Below are 21,016 nucleotides of genomic sequence, written 5' to 3' on the forward strand. Positions count from 1 at the left end.
ATGCTAGCTAGAAACCTTTTGGCAATAGTCTCCTGTTCCAATTAAGTGGCTTAGAGTCCCAAAAAAACGAAGGGAATTGTCTCCACCTTCTCGTTTAATTTTTTGTTCTTTAAGCGTTGTCCCAAATAAATGGCTACCCCCACTAACTGATGGCATAATTAACCAGGTTCCACTGTATATACAAATCTGTTTGATGGCTCAGGAAGTTAGCTCACAATCACATCTTCCCATTTCCTGTAATATTTTTTTCCTCCAAGGATCAGTCCACTTTTAAAATGCACCCGCCACCCTTTCAGGCAATGCATTCATTTGCGGATTCAGCAAAAAAAGATAGGACCCAAGTTTGTTTTCTTAAATCTGTGCCCTCTCATTACTGATCACTGTGGGCCATGGGCCCACCTTCGGGTACCATGGTAGCATAGTGGTTAGCACGACACTGTTACAGCTCAGGCGTTGGAATTTGGAGTTCAATTCCAGAGCCGTTCTGTAAGGAATCTCTGTACGTAGTCCCCATGGAATGCATGGGTTTTACACGGAGAGTCTCCAGAGCGATATAGATAGATTAAGTGAGTGGGCAGGGGTCTGGTAGATGGAGTACAATGTTGGTAAATGCGAGGTCATCCACTTTGAAAGGAAAAATGAAAGTGCAGATTATTATTTAAGTGGTAAAAAAATTGCAGCATGCTGCTCTGCAGAGAGACTTGGGAGTGTTTGTGCATGAATCATAAATGGCTGGTTTGCAAGTGCAGCAGGCTATTAAGAAAGCAACTGGAACGTTGGCCTTCATTGCTAGAGGGATTGAATTTAAAAGCAGGGAGGTTATGTTGCAACTGTACAGGGTACTACTGGTGAGGCCGCACCTTGAGTACTGTGTGCAGTTCTGATCTCTTTACTTGAAGAAGGATATAATGACTCTAGAGGCGGTGCAGAGGACGTTCACCAGGTTGATTCCAGAGATGAGGAGGTTATACTATGAGGAGAGATCGAGTCACCTGCGACTGTACTCACTGGAAATCGGAAGAATGAGAGGAGATCTTGTAGAAACATATAAAATTATGAATGGGATAGATAAAATAGAGGCAGGAAAGTTGTTTTCACTGGTAGGTGAGACTAGAACTATGGGACGTAGCTTCAAGATTCGGGGGAATAGATTTAGGATGGAGATGAGGAGGAACTGCTTTTCCCAGAGGGTGCTGAATCTGTGGAATTCTCTGCCCAATGAAGCACTGGAGGCTACCTCAGTAAATTTATTTAAGACAAGGTTGGATAGATTTTAGCATGGTAGGGGAATTAAGGGATATGGGGAAAAGGCAGGTAGGTGGAGATGAGTCCATGGCCAGATCAGCCATGATCTTATTGAATGGTGGAGCAGGCTGGACGGACCAGATGGTCTACTCCTGTTCCTATTTCTTATGTTCTTATGTTTTCCCTGGGTGCACCTGTTTCCTCTCACAGTTCCTCTCACAGATGTACTAGGTAGATGAATTGGTCATTGCAAATTGTCCCACAATTGGAGTAGGTTTAAATCAAGGTTGTCTTAGGTTGCTGTGCTGTTTGGCTCAAAAGCTATTCCATGCTGTACCTCTAAATAAATAAATAAATAATAGTCTTGGGGGAAAAAGAATGGAAATCAACCTTATCATTTCATGATAGTTAGAAGCCATTAGATTTTGTTTTGCCCTTTTATGCTCTAAGAATTCTGTGCTAATAAACTTATTGCTTGGTTTTTGCCTGCTTCAGTAATGCTTGCACGTTACTTAAGTCCTACATTCAACTTAATTCCTCCCAACCTTTCAGTGTAACATCTTTATCTTTAATTGCATCATGACCTTGACTGATTTTACCATTGCAATCATATTTGGCACTATACTTCCTTTAGCACATCTGATTATCTCTCAATTGAGGGGTTGTATCTACAAGCCCCATTTCCAGAAAAGATGGGATATTTTCTAAAATGCAATAAAAACAAAAATCTGTGATATGTTAATTCATGTGTACCTTTATTTAACTGACAAAAGTACAAAGAAAAGATTCTCAATAGTTCTACTGACCAACTTAATTGTGTTTTGTAAACATACACAAATTTAGAATTTGATGGCTGCAACACACTCAACAAAAGTTGTGACAGAGGCATGTTTACCATTGTGTTACATCACCTTTCCTTTTAATAACACTTTTTAATCGTTTTGGAACTGAGGATACTAATTGTAGTAGATTTGCAATTGGAAATTTTGTCCATTCTTGCTTGATATAAGACTTCAGCTGCTCAACAGTCCGTGGTCTCTGTTGTCTGATTCTCCTCTTCATGATGCGCCATACATTTTCAATAGGAGATAGATCTGGACTGGCAGCAGGACAGTCAAGCACACGCACTCTGTCTACAAAGCCACGCTGTTGTAGCCCGTGCAGAATGTAGTCTGGCATTGTCCTGCTGAAATAAGCATGGACGTCCTGGGAAGAGACGTCGCCTTGATGGCAACATATGTCTCTCTAAAATCCTAATATACGCCTCAGAGTCAATGGTACCTTCACATACATGCAACTCACCCATGCCGTGGGCACTGATGCACCCCCATACAATCACAGATGCTGGCTTTTGCACCTTTCGCTGATAACAATCAGGATGGTCGTTTTCATCTTTGGCACGGAGAACTCGACGCCCATTTTTTCCGAAAACTAGCTGAAATGTGGACTCATCTGACCACAGCACAGGGATCCACAGTCTTTCGATCCATCTGAGATGAGCTCGGGCCCAGAGAACTCGCCGGCGTTTCTGCATAGAGTTGATGTATGGCTTCCTCCTTGCGTAATACAGCTTCAAGTTGCATTTCTGGATGCAGCGACGGACTGTGTTAAGTGACAATGATTTTCTGAAGTACTCCCGAGCCCAGGTGGCTATAATTGTCACAGTAGCTTGACAGTTTCTTAGGCAATGCCGCCTGAGGGCTCGAAGATCACGTGCATTCAACAGTGGTTTCTGACCTTGCCCTTTACGCACTGAAATGTCTCTGAATTCTCTGAATCTTTTCACAATATTATGTACTGTAGATGTTGAAAGACCTAAATTCTCTGCAATCTTGCATTGGGAAATGTTCCTTTTGAACTGACTAACAATTCTCTCATGAATTTTGGCACAAAGGGGTGAGCCACGACCCATCCTTGCTTGCAAAGACTGAGCCTTTGATGGACGCTACTTTTATACCCAGTCGTGATACCTCACCTGCTACCAATTAGCCTGCTTAATGTGGAGTCTTCCAAACCGGTGTTACTTGAATATTCTGTGCACTTTTCAATCTTATTTTAACTCTGTCCCAACTTTTGTTGAGTGTGTTGCAGCTATCAAATTCTAAATTTGTGTATATTTACAAAATACAATTAAGTTGGTCAGTAAAATTATTGAAAATCTTTTCTTTGTACTTTTGTCAGTTAAATAAAGGTTCACATGAATTAACATATCACAGATTTTTGTTTTTATTGCATTTTGGAAAATATCCCAACTTTTCTGGAAATGGGATTTGTAGATCAGCATCAGTGTCAGTGTGAATTACATTCTAAAAACCTTCAGAAATTCAACAGTGTGCTATTTTCTTTTGTTAGAGACTGCCCTAACATTAGTGTCATCATTATAAGTAAAAGGTCAGTTTCCATCTTCCGACCAACATGCTTACACCCACATCTCATTTTTGGACCACCCATTTTTTAACTTTCATGCATTAATGCCAAGTGAACATTGGTTAATTGCACAGTACTGTATTTATCAATGTGGAGCAGAGAGTGAGTTGGTAAATCTGGCGAGAGCAAAGGATGCTGGGAATGGCAAGGGTTGAGTGCAGCGGGAGAGGCATGGGACAAGTGGCAGAGAAGAAATGCTGGGGTGGCGGGCTGGTGTGGGTGCAGACACACCCAGCCCTGAGACACCAGGCAAGGTCATTTGATTCCAAACTATTGGTTTATTGATTATTACAGAATGTCACTCTGGTGCTTCCTGCTCTCTCCCCTCTCCCTTCCCCTTTTCCCAACTATGATTCCCCTCTCCATGCACCCTTCCCACATTCAGTCCACAATAGAGACCCATATCAGAATCAGGTTTATCACTGCTTACATGTGTCATGAAATTTGTGTTATTTTGTGGCAGCAGTACAGCGCAATACTTAAAATTACTACAGTACTGTGCAAAAGTCTTAGGCACCCTAGCTATATATAATGTGGCAAAGACTTTTGCACAGGTCTGTATCTCAGAAATATACTAATGCAAAAAAGCAGAAAAACACTAATAATTTTCATTTTATCACTGCTGCAATTCACAGACAAACCAATGTCACAAGATCAAAAAGCAGCTAGCATTTAGAAATATCATTAATGCAGGAAAATATCCCAAGGCAGTTTATTGGAATACAGTCAGACAAAGGGGGAACTGTTTGGAGGTCTAAGAGCTTAATCAAAGAAGTAGACGGTAGATTTTATAGTAAAGTTGTAAAAATATCACATAGTAGTGGAAAGGTTTAAAGAGGAAATTGCAGAACTCTTGCATGCATGTTGCTTATCATAAAGTACACTGCAGATTTATTATTGCTTTCTATTTTTAAGTCTGTATGGCATATTAAGGACACATATTGCTTAAAAACAACAATCAATGTTGGAGACAGCTTTGGTCTGGCAATCCATTTAGATTTTAGTCACCATCATAATAAAACTAGTTGTCAATCCCCCAAGCACACTAAGTGTAATGTTGTGACTAAACTTTGTATTTCTTCTACATTAGTTGCTAAGTTTTACATTTAGATGAAATTCTGCTTTATTACGTCTCAACTGGCGCCTGTTTTCAGTTGGTGCTTAGTAACACAGTGTAAAATGGACTGGATATCCTGGACCTGGCCTACTTTTGGACTCTGTTCAAACATTTGATTGTCTCCTGGTGCCTTCAGGAAGCAAATGGCTCAATGAGCTGATCTGCCACACCCAAGGTAGAATAAACTGGCAGTGATAAGCAAAGCCTTTGGAAATGTATTGTGAGGTCCCTGTCCAATAACACCCTGACTGACTTTGGTAACTGGCTAGCTAACAAAACCTATGAGGGGTATAGATAGGGCAAACACAAGCAGGCTTTTGCCACTGAAGTTGGGTGAGTCGGAACTAGAGATTAAGGGTGAAAGGTGAAATGTTTAAGGGGAGCGTCCTCACTCGGAGACTGGTGGGAGATTGGAATGAGCTGTGGCAGATGTGATAGATGCAGATTAGATTTCAATATTTAAGTGTAATTTGCATAAGTACATGGGCGGGAGGACTGTAGAGCGCTGCGTCCAGATGCAGGTCGATGGGACTGGGCAGATTAATAGTTTGGTACCAACTATACGTTTTATGACTGTATGTGATCAGTTTATGATAGAGTGGTTCAAAACTAATCAATAATCAAATAATACATTTATATAGACTTTAGAAGTAAATAACCTAAGTAGGTTTTGCTACAGGGTCTGCAGTTTCTGTTGACCTGAAGTGGCTGCATTAGAATTCTATTGCTGATAGAACCATAGAACACTACGGCACAGTACAGGCCCTTCAGCCCTCCACGTTGTGCCGACTCATATAATCCTTAAAAAAAGGTACTAAACCCCACACAACCCCATAACCTTCCATTTTTCTTTCATCCATGTGCCTGTCCAAGAGGCTCTTAAATACCCCTAATGTTTTAGCCTCCACCACCATCCCTGGCAAGTCATTCCAGGCACTCACAATCCTCTGTGCAAAAAAAAACCAAACCAAAACAAAACAAAACTTACCCCTGATGTCTCCCCTAAACTTCCCTCCCTTAATTTTGTACATATGCCCTCTGGTGTTTGCTGTTGGTGCCCTGGGAAACAGGTACTGACTATCCACCCTATCTATGCCTCTCATAATCTTGTCGACCTCTATCAAGTCCCCTCTCATTCTTCTGTGCTCCAAAGAGAAAAGTCCCAGCTCTGCTAACCTTGCTTCATATGACTTGTTCTCCAATCCAGGCAACATCCTGGTAAATCTCCTCTGCACCCTCTCCATAGCTTCCACATCCTTCCTATAATGAGGTGACCAGAATTGAACACAATACTCTTAAGTGCAGTCTCACTAGAGATGTGTAGAGTTGCAACATGACCTCTCTACTCTTGAACTCAATCCCCCTATTAATGAAGCCTAGCATCCCATAAGCCTTCTTAACTACCCTATCAACCTGTGCAGTGACCTTGAGGGATGTATGGATTTGAACCCCAAGGTCCCTTTGTTCATCCACACTCTTAAGTAATTGACCATTAATCCTGTACTCAGTCTTCTGGTTTGTCCTTCCAAAATGCATCACCTCACACTTGTCCGGATTGAACTCCATCTGCCATTTTTCCGCCCAACTCTGCAGCCTGTCTATATCGTCTTGTAACCTTCGACCACCTACAGCTCCATCCACAACTCCTCCAATCTTCGTGTCACCCACAAACTTACTCACCCATCCTTCCGCCTCTACATCCAGGTCATTTATAAAAATCACAAATAGCAGGGGTCCCAGGACAGATCCCTGCAGCACTCCACTAGTCACTGACCTCCAGGCAGAATACTTTCCTTCCACAACTACCCTCTGCTTTCTTCCTTTAAGCCAATTTTTTATCCAAACAGCCAAGGTTCCACTTATCCCATGCCTCATGACTTTCTGGATGAGTCTCTCATGATGGACCTTGTCAAATGCTTTGCTAAAGTCCATGTAGACCACATTCACTGCCCTACCCTCATTAATTTCTTTTGTTACCTCTTCAAAAAATTCAATAAGGCTCGTGAGGCACGATCTTCCCTTCACAAAGCCATGTTGACTATCCATGAGTAGACTGTACTTCTCCAAATGCTCATAGATCCTATCCTTAAGAATCCTTTCCAGTAGCTTGCATACCACTGACGTAAGACTCAGCAGTCTATAGTTCCCAGGTTTCTCCCTATTACCTTTTTTAAACAAGGGAACTACATTTGCCATTCTCCAGTCCTCCGGCACTTCCCCTACAGCCAAAGAGGATTCAAAGATCATGGCTAATGCTCCTGCGATCTCTCAATTCCCACAACAACCTGGGGTGTTTCATATCCGGCCCTGGGGATTTATCAATCTTAATGTTTTTAAGAAGATCCAGCACTTCTTCTTCCTTAATCTCCACACTGTCCAGCACACAGGCCCGCTCTACTTTGACCTCATCCTGATCAAGATCCTTTTCACTTGTGAATACCGAAGCAAAGTATTCATTTAGGACCTCCCCAACCTCCTCCGCCTCCAGGCACATGTTGCCCTCTTTATCCTTTAGCAGTCCCACCTTCGTTCTCGTCATCCTCCTGTTCTTCACATACGCATAGAACGCCTTGGGGTTCTCCTTAATCCTACATGCCAAGGCCTTCTCATGCCCCCTTCGAGCTCTCCTTTCTTTAGCTCCTTCCTGGCTACCCTATATTTCTCATAAGCCCCTCCTACTTCCTGCTTCTTATATCTAACATATGCTTCCTTTTTCCTCTTGACGAGTTGCCTCACATGTTTCGTCAGCCACGGTTCCCTTTTCCTACCATTTTTTCCTTGCCTCAGTGGGACAAACCTATCCTGAACCCAGCTCAAGTGGTCCCTAAACTTCTCCCACATTACTTCTGTGCTTTCCCCTTTGAACATCTGTTTCCAATTTACTCTCGCTAGTTCCTGCCTCATCCCTTCAAAGTTAGCCCTTCCCCAGTTAAGCACTTTACCATTTCATCTGATTTTGTCCCTTTCCATAGCTATGCTGAAGCTAAGGGAGTTGTGGTCACTCTTACCAAAATGCTCCCACACCAAGAGGTCTGTCACTTGGCCAGGTTCATTAGCCAGAACTAGATCCAGTATAGCCTCTCCTCTTGTCGGCCGGTCCACATACCATGTCAGGAATCTTTCTTGAACACACCTGACAAATTCAGCCCCATCTATCCCCCTTGCACTCAGGAGGTGCCAGTCAATATGAGGGAAGTTGAAATCACCCATAACTACTACCCTGTATTTCCTGCTCCATTCTAAAATCTGCCTGCTTATCTGCTCCTCGGTGTCCCAAGGGCTATTTGGGGGCCTATAGACTGCTCCCACAGTGATTGATCCCTTCCTATTTCTGACTTCCACCCAGACTGACTCAGTGGACACTCCTTCTGCAGCGTCCTCCCTTTCTATAGCCGTGATACTATCCCTGAATAGCAGTGCCACTTCCCCCCCCCCGCCACTTTTCTACCTCCTATCCTATTCCTTTTAAAACACCTGAACCCTGGGACCTACATAATCCAATCCTGCTCTTCCTCCAACCAAGTTTCAGTAATGGCCACAACATCGTAGTTCCACGTACTAATCCATGCTCTAAGTTCATCCTCCTTGTTCCTAATACTCCTAGCGTTGAAATAGACACATTTCAACCCCTTTAACTGGCTACAATTATGTTCTGTTCTCTGCCTGTCCTTCCTCATCAACTCAGAACTCTTAGCATCATGCCCTTGCCCTTCTACCTTAATCCCTGCACTCACATTCTGATTCCCACCCCCCTGCCAAACTAGTTTAAACCCTCCCCAACAGCTCTATCAAACCTGCCCGCCAGGATGCAACCTGTCCTTTTTGTACAGTTCACACCTTTCCCAAAAGAGGTCCCAATGATCCAGAAATCTGAATCTGATGTAAACACAAAATTTGTTTGTACCCTGCCTGGCACCTTGCTACTTCATTGAGGCATTTGTGCCTATTGATATCTGACCTCAAACCTTATTCAGTCTTCATGTATAGAAATCCGAGGTGTGCTGAGGTCAGAATGGTTGATAGTTTGCAGTTCCGGTCCGCTCAGTTTGAGTCAATATTACTCTTCTATATCTTATATATCTTAGTGTTTACATGTTTTATGATTGTTCTTGATGACCAGATACAGTTCTTGGAGTTCATTACTGAATTTGGTCAATGCTCATTCATCGATAATTTGATCAATCCCTATCACAGCTGATGACTAAGAGACCCCTAAGGTTTGACTGCGAAAAGGCCTTGTCCAGTCCAGCAACTCCTACAATAGGAGAATATGATCATTTAATTCCAGGCTACTTGAAACCAAGAAATCAATTGGCATGTGTTTTGTTGTGTATTATTCAATTTTTTTTTCTGTCTCTCTCTTCCTCTCCCCCACCTGATCTCCATTTTCCTTTCACATTTTCTTTTCCCCTATCCCAGGGTTTCCAGCCTGAGGTCCATGGACCGCTTGCTTAATGTTACTGATCCATGGCATTAAAAAGGTTAGGAATCCCTGCTGTACCCCATCTTTCAGTTGGTCTTCTCCCCTCCATTTATCTTCCTTTTTTTCAGTCCGATTTTGTTCCTGGTGTTAAATCTTCTGTAAACGAGATCACCCATTAAAATGCAGATACTGTTGCACACTTTACGAGTTAGGAAATGTTTGCTTAACAGATGCTTGCTTAAAATTGAAGTTGTTTATGGCATTGAAGTTGATTGATGCTCTAATTAACAAAAAGTATAATGTAGCTTAATAAAGATTTAAATTTTTTAATCTGCACTTGTTGTTTAGCATTTTTAGATGCTGATGGATACCAAAGTCTATTTGATTGCTTAACATTCATGGGATAAGTAGGGTGGGGGATATTTGTGTGTGTCAGCTATATTAAAAATGGTTTCCTTTTGCAGGTCTACACTGCCCTATCCTGGTACAGAGAAGGAGTATGAGGTAAAATAAATGTCTTCTAAATATTTCGAAGTGTATTCATTAACTTCCTTAATACCTTCCTTAACCATTGATTCTTAATTGCCATCCCTGTTCAGCAGCAGTTAGGGCTGAGCATTAAATGTCAGCCATTTCGATGCCGCTAATGTCCTGTGACTGGATAAGAGAATAATTTTACTGTTAAATTTATGGTGGAGGAGAAGATCATTCTTAAACTTGATTAGAATTCTAAACTTGCAGAATAAAGTCTTAATTGTGTTTCCGAGGTTAGTAGTGCAGTAAATCAGAATATTTAAAAGGATTCAAAGTACATTTATTATCAATGTACTGTATGCAGTATACAACCCTGAATTCATCTTATCCGTAGACAGCTATGAAGCAAAAAAAACATGGAGCCAGTTCAAAGAAAAACATCACCCCCCCCTCGTGCAAAAAAACAAATCGCGCAAATGGCAACAAGAACATCAACCCCACCCCCATGCGCAAAAGTTATTTGGGTTATTTTTGGCTAGATTCTATGTTTGCATTTCAAAAGGGAAAGATGAACAAAAAAGGATGCACGGCATGAATCTGATGTTCTATCCATTCATTTAAACTGATGATAATGTGGGCCATTTTCTTAATAGTGTGTAATGATACATTTACTTTTCAATCCACCATGATTAGGAAAGACACACTTGGTTCTCATGCTCTTTGTTATGTTCCATCTAATTTCTAAGAATAGGAGTCTTGTCACCCAAAAAAATACTAGAGTACATCCGAATGGTCTGTTTTCCTGCTAAAGCATTATGTAATTTGAAACTTTATAATTGATTTTTGTTGCAAATCCAGTGCAGCAGACATTGTGATTTAATTGTCATAATGGCATGCATTCCAATAAAATCTCAGAACCACTCTTGTGTAAAAATGGAAAATAACTCTTTGAAGAATAATGAGAGGATATAAATATTGAGAAAACACTTAGCCATTGAGACACATTTGGCTTGCCAAGAAAGTAAACTATTTGTGTTCTGAGGTGCTAATGGGAATTGTAAGTTTAGTAATATTTGCAACCTCTGGAGTATACATTCCAAAACACTTCTCTCTTAAGGCTTCGAACTCTCAGGATTAACACATTTTAAAGCTTATTATGCTGAGTATGGTTGATAATGGTTTATAACCTGTCTTTGCAGTGGAATGTGAGTTAGAACCTACTAGGTGCCCAAGATGTGGTTAATGCTTAGGTATTATTTCTCAAGTGGTCCAGAAGGACAAAAAATATTGCTTGAGATTAGATACCGGCAGAAACAGTGGAATTTTATCAAAGAAAAAGTGGGGAATTGCATGAGCAGCCGTACCTATTTGGGAAATAAACCACAGAAACAAGCCCTTCAGCTCAAGCCATCCATGCCAACCTTGTTGCCTAGTCCCATTTGCCTGCATTTGGCACATATCCCTCCAAATACACTCTTGGTATGGAGTCTAGTTCTGTGGCTCAGAATGGAGGTGGGGGGGGGGGGGGGTTGGTGAAAAGGAGTGCTGTAGTGATGGGGGATTCTATAGTTAGAGGAGCAGACAAGAAATTGTGTAGATGTGAAAAAGATACCCAGATGGTATTTTGCATCCCAGGTGCCAGGGTCAGGGATGTCTCGGATCAGATCTCCAGCATTCTAAAGGAGGAAGGTGAGCAGCCAGAAGTCGTGGTTCATATTGGTTCCAATGACATGGGTAGGAAATGAGAGGAGGCCCTGAGGAGAGAATTTAAGGAGTTAGGTAGAAGGCTGAAAATCAGTGACCTCTGGGGTGGTAATATTTGTATTGTTGCCTGTGCCACGTGCCTGTGAGGATAGGATGATTTGGCAGATGGATGCTTGGCAGAGGAATTAGTGCAGGGGGCAGGGTTTTAGATTTCTGGATCATTGGGATCTCTTCTTTGGAAGGTATGACATGTACAAAAAGGACAGGTTACACCTGAACCCAAAGGGGATAATACCCTGTGGTCAAATCTGCTTGAGCAGTTAGGGAGGGTTTAAACTAATTAGGTATGAGAATGGCAACTGGAGTGATAGAGCTGAGGCTGGGCCAGTTGGTATTCGAGTAGATACAGTGTGGAGTGAGGGTGTGAGAAAAAACATGTAGATGATAGGGCAAAATTGCAGACAATGAGATGAGTTGAAGTGAAACATGGGAGCAAAATCGAAAAAATGATGAATACAGGGCTGAAGGTATTATATTTGAATGGACAATATACGGGCTAAGGTTAATGATCTTGCAGCACAGTTAGAGATTGGCAGGAATCACTGAGTTGTGGCTGAAAGAAAATCATAGTTGGGAGCTTAATATCCAAGGATACACGTTGCATCGAAAGGACAAGCAAGTAGGCAGAGGGGTTGGGATGGCTATAATGGTAAAAAAAAAATTAAATAAAATCCTTAGAAAGAGGTGGCTTAGGATCGTAAAATGTAGAATCCTTGTGGGTAGTGTTAAGAAATTGCAAGGGTTAAAAGACTGGTGGGAACAGTAACTAGGATGTCGGGTACAAATTTCAATGGGAAATAGAAAGGGCAATTCAGGTAGATTGTGAAAATCAGGTTGGTGCTGGATCCCAAAGGAGGGAATTTGTTGAATTCCTATGATAGAGCTTTGTAGAGCAGCTTTTGGTTGAGCCCACTAGGGGAAAGGCAGTTCAGGAACTAGATTTGATTAGGGAGCCTAAGGTAAAGAAACCCTTAGGAGGCAGTGATCATGATACGATAGAATTCATCCTGCAGTTTGAGAGGGAGAATATAAAAGTCAGATATAATAATATTACAGCTGACGAAAGGGAATTACAGAGATATGAGAGAGGAGCTGACCAAAATTGATTGAAAGGAGACGTGAGCAGGGTTAGTGGCAGAACAGCAATGGCTGCCGTTTCTGGGGGCAGTTCGGAGGGCATAGGATAGTTGCATCCCAAAGATGAAAAATTATTCTAAAGGGAGGATGAAGATGAGACCGACAAGGCAAGTCAAAGGCAGCATAAAAGCAAAAAAGGGCATATAATACAGCAAAAATTAGTGGGAAGTTAGAGGATTGGGAAGGTTTTTGAAAAGGCAACGAGACAAGCCATAAGGAGAGAAAAGACAAAATATAAAGGTAAGCTAGACAATAATATCAAAGAGGATACTAAATGTTTTTTCAGATATATAAGGAGTAAAAGAGAGATGAGAGTGGATATTGGACAGCTTGAAAATAACATTGGAGAGGTAGTAATGGGGGGGACAAAGAAATGGTGGACAAACTTAATAAGTATTTTGCGTCAGTCTTCACGGTGGAAGACACTAGCAGTATGCCAGAAATTCAAGGTCAGGAGACAGAAGTGAGTATAGTTGCTATTACTAAGGAGAAGCTACTTGGAAAGCTGAAAGGTCTGAAGGTAGATAAGTCATCTGGACCAGATGGTCTACACCCCAGAGTTCTGAAAGAGGTAATTGAAGAGATTGGGGTGGTGGTGGTGGTAGTAATGATTTTTCAAGAATCACTAGATTCTGGAATAATTCCGGAGGACTGCAAAATAGCAATTGCCACTCTGCTCTTTAAGAAGGGAGGGATGCACAAGGTAAGAAATTATGGGCCAGTTAGCTTAACTTCAGTGGTTGGGAAGATTTTGGAGTCCATTATTAAGGACGAAGCTTCAGGGTACTTGGAGTGACATGATAAAATAGACCAATATCTGCATGGTTTCCTTAAGGAGAAATCTTGCCTGACATATCTATTGGAATACTTTGAGGAAATAACATGCAGGGTAGACTAAGGAGAGTCAGGGATGTTGTTTATTTGCATTTTCAGAAGGCCTTTGACAAGGTGCCACACGTGAGGCTGCTTAAATGTCCATGGTATTTCAGGAAAAATACTAGCGTGAATCGAAGATTGGTGGGCCTTCTGGAGGCAAAGGGTGGGAATAAAGGGAGCCTTTTCTGGCTGGCTGGCAGTGACTAGTAATGTTCCACAGGAGTTGGTGTTGGGACTGCTTCTTTTTATGTTATATATCAGTGATTTGGATGATGAAATTGATGGCTTTGTGGCCAAGTTTGTGGACGATATGAAGATAGGTGGAAGGGCAGGTAGTGTTCAGGAAGCAGAGAATCTGCAGAAGGACTTGGACAGATTAGGAGAATGGGAAAGAAGTGGCAGATGGAATATAGTGTAGCAAAGTGTATGGTCTTGCTCTTTGGCGGAAGTAATAAGGGCGTAGACTAATTTCTAAATGGGGAGAAAATTCGAAAACTAGAGGTGCAAAGGGACTCGGGAATCCTTGTGCAGGATTCCCTAAAGGTTAACTTGCAGGCTGAATTGGTGGTAAGGTAGGCAAATGCAATGTTAGCATTCATTTCTGCAGCACTGGAATATAAGAGTGAGGACGTCATAAGAGTGAGGGAGCCCCACCCCCACCTCAGTTACTCAGACCACATCTCTGTTATGCTAATCCCAGCATACAGACCGCTCATCAGGCGCTCCAGACCAGTTCAGAAGCAGGTGAAAACCTGGCCAGCAGGAGCCATCTCTGCTCATCAGAACTGCTTTGAGCACACTGACTGGCACATGTTCAGGGAGGCTGCAACCGATGGCGACTCCACCAACTTAGAGGAGTACACAGATTCAGTGACTAACTACATCAGCAAGTGCATCGATGACATCACTGTGTCCAAGACCATCACTACACGCTCCAACCAGAAGCCATGGATGACCGCGGAGGTGCGTGCGCTGCTGAGGACCCGGGACTCCGCCTTCAGAGCAGGCGACAAGGCAGCCCTAACAACAGCGAGGGCCAAACTGTCCTGGGCCATCAGAGAGGCAAAGCATGCACATGCGGTGCATGTGGAAGGACATCCGGGACATCACCAACTACAGGACAACATGACCTGACTGTGCGGGTGATGCCTCCCTCCCAGATACGCTGAACAACTTCTACGCTCGTTTTGTGGCGGAAAATGACGTGGCGGCGAGGAAGTCCACCCTTCCTCCAAATGATTGGGTGCTGTGTCCCATCGTGGCTGATGTGAGGAGAACCCTGTGCAGGGTCAACCCACGGAAAGCTGTTGGACCAGACAATATTCCTGGCAGAGTGCATATAGGATGTGCAGACCAGCTAGAAGATGTTCTTACTGACATCTTCAACATCTCCCTGAGCAGCGCCATCGTCCCAACGTGCTTCAAGGCCGTCACCGTCGTCCCTGTGCCGAAGAAGTCTTCAGTGTCCTGCCTCAATGACTACTGTCCCATTGCTCTCACATCCATCATCATGAAGTGTTTCGAGAGGCTTGTCATGAGGCACAACAAGACCCTGCTGCCCCCCCTCACTGGACCCCCTGCAGTTTGCGTACCGTCCCAACCATTCAACAGACGACACCATTGCCATCACCCTCCACCTGGACAAAAAAGACGTGTACATTTGAATGCTTTTCATAAACTTCAGTTCAGCATTCAACACAATCATTCCTCAGAAACTGATTGGAAAGCTGAGCCTACTGGGCCTGAACACCTCCCTCTGCAAATGGATACTAGACTTCCTGACTGGGAGACCTCAGTCAGTCCAGATCAGAGGCAGCATCTCCAACACCATCACACTGAGCACAGGGGCCCCCCAGGGCCGTGTGCTCAGTCCACTGCTGTTCACTCTGCTGACCCACGACTGTGCTGCAACACACAGCTCGAACCACATCATCAAGTTCACCGATGACACATCCGTGGTGGGTCTCATCAGCAAGAACGATGAGTCAGCTTACAGAGAAGAGGTGAAGCAGCTAACGGACTGGTGCAGAGCCAACAAACTGTCTCTGAATGTGAACAAAACAAAAGAGATGGTTGTTGACTTCAGGAAGGCATGGAGCGACCATTCTTTGCTGAACATCGACAGCTCCTCGGTAGAGATCGTTAAGAGCACCAAATTTCTTGGTGTTCACCTGGCGGAGAATCTCACCTGGTCCCTCAACACCAGCTCCATAGCAAAGAAAGCCCAGCAGCGTCTCTACTTTCTGCGAAGCCTGAGGAAAGTCCATCTCCCACCCCCCCCCCCCCCCCCCATCTTTATCACATTCTACAGAGGTTGTATTGAGAGCATCCTGCGCAGCTGCATCACTGCCTGGTTCGGAAATTGCACCATCTCAGAACGCAAGACCCTGCAGCGGATAGTGAGGTCAGCTGAGAAAATCGTCGGGGTCTCTCTTCCTGCCATCACAGACATTTACACTACATGCTGCATCCGCAAAGCATACAGCATTATGAAGGACCCCACGCACCGCTCATACAAACTTTTCTCCCTCCTGCTGTCTGGGAAAAGGCTCCGAAGCATTCGGGCTCTTACGACCAGACTATGTAACAGTTTCTTCCCCCAAGCTATCAGACTCCTCAATACCCAGAGCCTGGACTGACACCTTGCCCTATTGTCCTGTTTATTATTTATTGTAATGGCTGCACTGTTTTGTGCACTTTATGCAGTCCTGTGTAGGTCTGTAGTCTAGTGTAGTTTTTTTCTGTGTTGTTTTTATGTAGTTCAGTTTAGTTTTTGTACTGTTCATGTAGCACCATGGTCCTGAAAAACGTTGTCTTATTTTTGCTGTGTTCTGTACCAGCGGTTATGGTCGAAATGACAATAAAAAGTGACTTGAGTTGACTCATGCTGAGGCTTTGAAGCTTTATAAAGCATTGGTCAGACCATGCTGAGTATTGTTTGCAGTTTTGGGCTCCTTGTCAAAGAAAAAAGTGCTGGCATTGGAGAGGGTCTAGAGGAGGTTCATGTGAGTGATTCCAGGAATGAAAGGGTTAACATATGATGAGTGTTTGATGTCTCTTAGCCTATTTCCGCTGGAAGTTAGAGGAATGAGGGGGATCTCATGGAAACCGATCACATATTTAAAGGCCTGGATTGAGTGGATGTGGAGAGGATGTTTAGTCCTGTAGTGGTTGAGTCCAGGACCAGAGGACACAGCATCAAAATAGAGGAACGTGCATTTAGAAGAGAGATAAGGAGGAATTTCTTTAGCCAGAGGGCAATGAATCTGTGTCATTCATTGGCACAGGCAGTGTGGAGGCCATGTCATTGAGTATATTTAAAGCAGAGGTTGATAGGTTCCTAATTTGACAAGGTGTTAAGTATTCTGGAGAGAAGGCAGGAGATTGGGGCTAAGAGGGATAATAGATCAGCATGATGGATTGGTGGAGCAGACTCTAAGCTGAATAGCCTAATTTGCTCCCATGTCTTGTGGTGGTAAATCTTTCCTATCCACGTACCTGTCTAAATACTTTTTTTATGATGAAATTATACATTCCTCTGCTACTTGTTCTACATGTCCATTACCCTCTCTATGGGTCCCCTTTCAATTTTTCCCTTCTCACTACCAGTCTATACCCCTTAGCTTTAGACCCCCATAGTTAAGGGAAAATAAGACTATAGTCTTTTATTTTATCTAAAGCCCTCATCCTCAATTTTCTGCACTCCAGGGGAAACATCCAGTCCCTCTCGTATCCTTGTGAATCTTTTCTTCAGCTTTTCCAGCTTGATGTTGTCCTTCCTTTAGCTAGAACTGCTTGCAAAACTTCAAGTGCAGTCTCATCAGCTTTTTGTATAGTTGTAACATGACGTCCCAACTCTTGTACTTGACTTCCTGCCCAATGAAGGCAAACGTGCCAAACACCTTCTTCACTCTGTCTACCTGTATTGCAGCTTTCAGGGAACTATATACGTGTACCCAAAGGTCTCTGTTGTACAGCACTCCCTAGTGCTTTGCCATTTAAGTCCTGCCTTGGTTTAACTTAGCAAAGTGCATCACTTTGCATTTAACCAAGTTAGATTCCACCTACCATTCCTTGGCCACTTTCTCAGTTGCTCTAGATCCTGTTCAGATCTTAGACAACCTGCTTCACTCTCCACTGTGCCACCTATTTTTCAAATCTTACAAACCTTACGTTCTCAACCAGATCATTAATATAGATGACAAACACCACTGCAGCATACTATTGGTCTTAGGCCTCCAGACTGAAAAACAATGTTCTCTACCGCTGTCTGACCCCTATCACCAAGGTCATTTTGTATCTATTTAGCTAGCACACCCTGGATCCCTTGTGATCTAGCCTTCTGGACCAGCCTACCGTGTGGGACCTTTTCAAGGGCTTTGTAGATTATGTCTACAACCCTGCCTTCACCATTCCTCTTGGTCACATCTTCAAAAGAAAATAATCATATTGGTGAGATGTGATTTTCCACACACAAAGCTATGCTGACTATCGCTAATCAGTCTTTGCCTTTCCAAATGAATTTGGATCCTGTCTCTCAGAATCCGTTTTATTAACTTTTCCACCACTGATGTTAGACTTACAGTTCCCTGTCTTGTCCTTGCATTTCATAAATAAAGTCAAAGTAAATAAATGCATTAGAGTAAGTTTCTAAATGTGTAACTTAATGTTTGCACTTACATAATTTTTCTTTATAGGTATTTCTTCAAGAACTTGTGAAAAATTTATATGATGAGGGCAATGATAAGTTTAGAGAAGGCAAATGGGCAGAGGCTTTGAATCAATATACTGAGGCCTTGAATGTGGCTGAGTATGCATCTGAAGAAATCAGTATTGTGAATGGAGTAATAGAGAAGCTTTATGCAAATCGTGCTGCCTGCTATCTGAATATGGTAAGATATTTTAAAATTGCTACATAGTTTGAATTTTTTACTAAGAAATTTTGGTAACGTTTGACAGGAATAACGAGACTTTTCATCATGAAGAGCATTTGATGGCTCTGGGACTGTATTCACTGGAATTCAGAAGAATGAGGGGTGACCTCATTGAATGGTGAAAGACCTTGATAGAGTGGAAGTGCAGCGGGTATTTCCTATGGTGGGAAGCTCTACGACCAGAGAACACAGACTCAAAATAGAGGGGCGTCTTTCTAGAACAGAGATGAGAAGGAACTTCTTTAGTCAGAGTGTGGTGAATCTGTGGAATTCATTGCCACATGTGGCTGTGGAGGCCAAGTCTTTGTGTATATTTAAGGCAGAGGTTAATAGATTCTTGATTGGTCAGGGCATGAAGAGATAGATAGAGGGAGTGGCAGGAGATGGAAGCTGAGGGGAAAAATGAATCAGCCGTGATGAAATGGTGGAATGGACTCGATGGGCCAAATGGCCTAATTCTGCTTCTATATCTTATGGTCTTATTATTCTTATGATGGCAATTTTATTATTTAACTTGTTTTGAAAGGCATTTTTACAAGATGCTTTTTTTCATCTTTATTGACATCACAACTGATCCTTTGCTGTTCCTGACTCTTCCAGCAAAGATTATTTTGCTTTCATTGTTAAGTTTTGTTGATTGTCAAAAGTAATTGTTTTCGTCATCCTCTAAGTTTCTACATTGTACTACTTGTCATTTCAGGGTCTCTATAATCAAGTACTAGAAGATTGTGACAAAGCTTTACACCTGAATCATAATAACTGCAGAGCACTCTTCCGAAAAGGAAAGTCCTTGAAAGAATTAGGAAGACATAAAGAAGCCTATGATGTTGTCGCAAAGTGCTCACTGGCTGTGCCACATGTAAGAGAACTACCATTTAAATCTCCATCTTCTGTTTTGTACCTATTTTCCAGAAAACTTTCAACATGTCAGTCTTGCATTGTGATTTTATTTTAAAGTATTTTATTAAAGTAATTTTAAGTGGAGGATAAATTAGGCATGGGATTTCTTTTTTTTTCTGTTGCTGCCTTTACGAAGGAGGTACAGGAGCCTTAGGTGTCACACAACCAGGTTATCACCCTTCGACCGTCAACTCCTGAACCAGTGCTGATAACTTCAATCACCCCAATCGCTGTACTGTTTTCACAAACAATGAACTCTCTTTCAAGGACTCTATAACTCATGTTCTCAATATTTATTATTATTACTATTTTGGTTTTTTTTGTAGTTGTTTGTCTATGCAGATTTTTCACTGACTATTGTGTTTATTTGTATTTACTGTGAATGCCCACAAGAAAATGAATCCATGTGCTTTGATAATGTATTTACTTTGAATTTTTTATTTCATAATCATACTTCACATTTCTCATGCCAGGCTGTTCTGTCTATACTGACAATCAAAGCAATCCTAACAGTCTTACCCTGTATTTACTTTCCTGTAATTACTTCATTTATTCTCTACCCATAAGATCTCCTTTCTAATTCTCCTGGTGTCGACCTGTTTTGGGGGTCATTTTTCAGATGTGGGAGAAACTGGGAACACTTAAGAGAAACCCACATTGTAAAAGGAACTTAACACAAGAAAATAGAGATTAGGCCCTTCATGCTTTCCCAATCATCCAGTGTTCATAACTCATCTATGCTCTTCTCAATGCCATTTCTCCTCACAGCTCTATCCCCCTATTTGTCACGTATTTATCGACCTTCACTTTAAGTACTTCTAACGATTCAGCTTTCACAAAATACTGCAGCAGAGAATTCCAGCGTTCCGCCACCTTCCGCTGGAAGAAATTTCTACAAACCTCACTTTTAAATGACCAGACCCTTTCTTAGCTTGTCCCTTTGTTTAAGACTCTTGCATTAGCAAAAACATTTCAATTATCCACCCTGTCAAGCCTCCTTAGTATTCTATATGTTTGAATAAGGTCAGCTTTCAACCTTCTAAACTCTGAGGAATCCTAACCCAAACTATTTAGACTCTTGCGGTAGGGCATCCATCCCATCCCAAGAATGAGCCGAGTGAGTCTCCGTTGTATTACCTTTAGTGTTACTACTGTATATCTTTGTGCAAGTAAGTGGACCAAACTTAATGTGCAGTATTCCTTGTGAGGCCTGTACAGTTGTTTCAAAGCCTTCCTATTTAAAAAAAAAACATATTTGTAATGCAGATCAAAATGCCGTTTGCCTTTTTAAAATATTTTATTTATAATTTTCTACAAAACTACAATGAAGAAAAGAAAATCAATAATATATATAGAAGGATAATTGCCATATAAATAAAAATAACAATAATACATGTCTTAACAAATGAGCAAGTCACCCATAGTAAAAAAGGAAAGAAAAGAGAAAAGAAGAAAAGCACCCAATCCATCACCTATCCAACTCCAAGCCAACCATTATATGAGATACACTTTTATTACCCCAGAACTACATATTGTAATAAAAAAAAAGGGGGGGGCAGCCTGCTACCTGATCAGAAAAAAACAAACGTTTTTTAAAAAAGCTGGAAAAGTAGGGTCTGATTATCAAGGGGAAAAAGAACAAACACCTGTCAATCTAGGTGAGAGTTATGAAAATATTCGAGAAAAGATCCCCATGTCAACCTGAAATTATTAACCTGC

At 42.1% G+C, this 21,016-nt stretch overlaps 1 protein-coding gene across 3 annotated transcripts in view; it reads left to right on the forward strand.

Annotated features, from left to right (window-relative positions):
• The window catches only part of zc3h7a (zinc finger CCCH-type containing 7A), a 104,879-nt gene that overhangs the window by 32,102 nt on the left and 51,761 nt on the right, over nucleotides 1-21,016 (forward strand). For 2 of the 3 annotated variants that reach the window (XM_073060314.1, XM_073060312.1), the window contains exons 3-5: nucleotides 9,677-9,716; nucleotides 18,161-18,355; nucleotides 19,098-19,256. In XM_073060314.1, the coding sequence (XP_072916415.1) occupies nucleotides 9,677-9,716; nucleotides 18,161-18,355; nucleotides 19,098-19,256 (394 nt within the window). The remainder of the gene's footprint in view (nucleotides 1-9,676; nucleotides 9,717-18,160; nucleotides 18,356-19,097; nucleotides 19,257-21,016) is intronic. The other variant, XM_073060313.1, reaches the window with a different exon arrangement.

Source organism: Hemitrygon akajei, chromosome 11 (genome assembly GCF_048418815.1).
Source record: "Hemitrygon akajei chromosome 11, sHemAka1.3, whole genome shotgun sequence".
NCBI lineage: Eukaryota > Metazoa > Chordata > Chondrichthyes > Myliobatiformes > Dasyatidae > Hemitrygon > Hemitrygon akajei.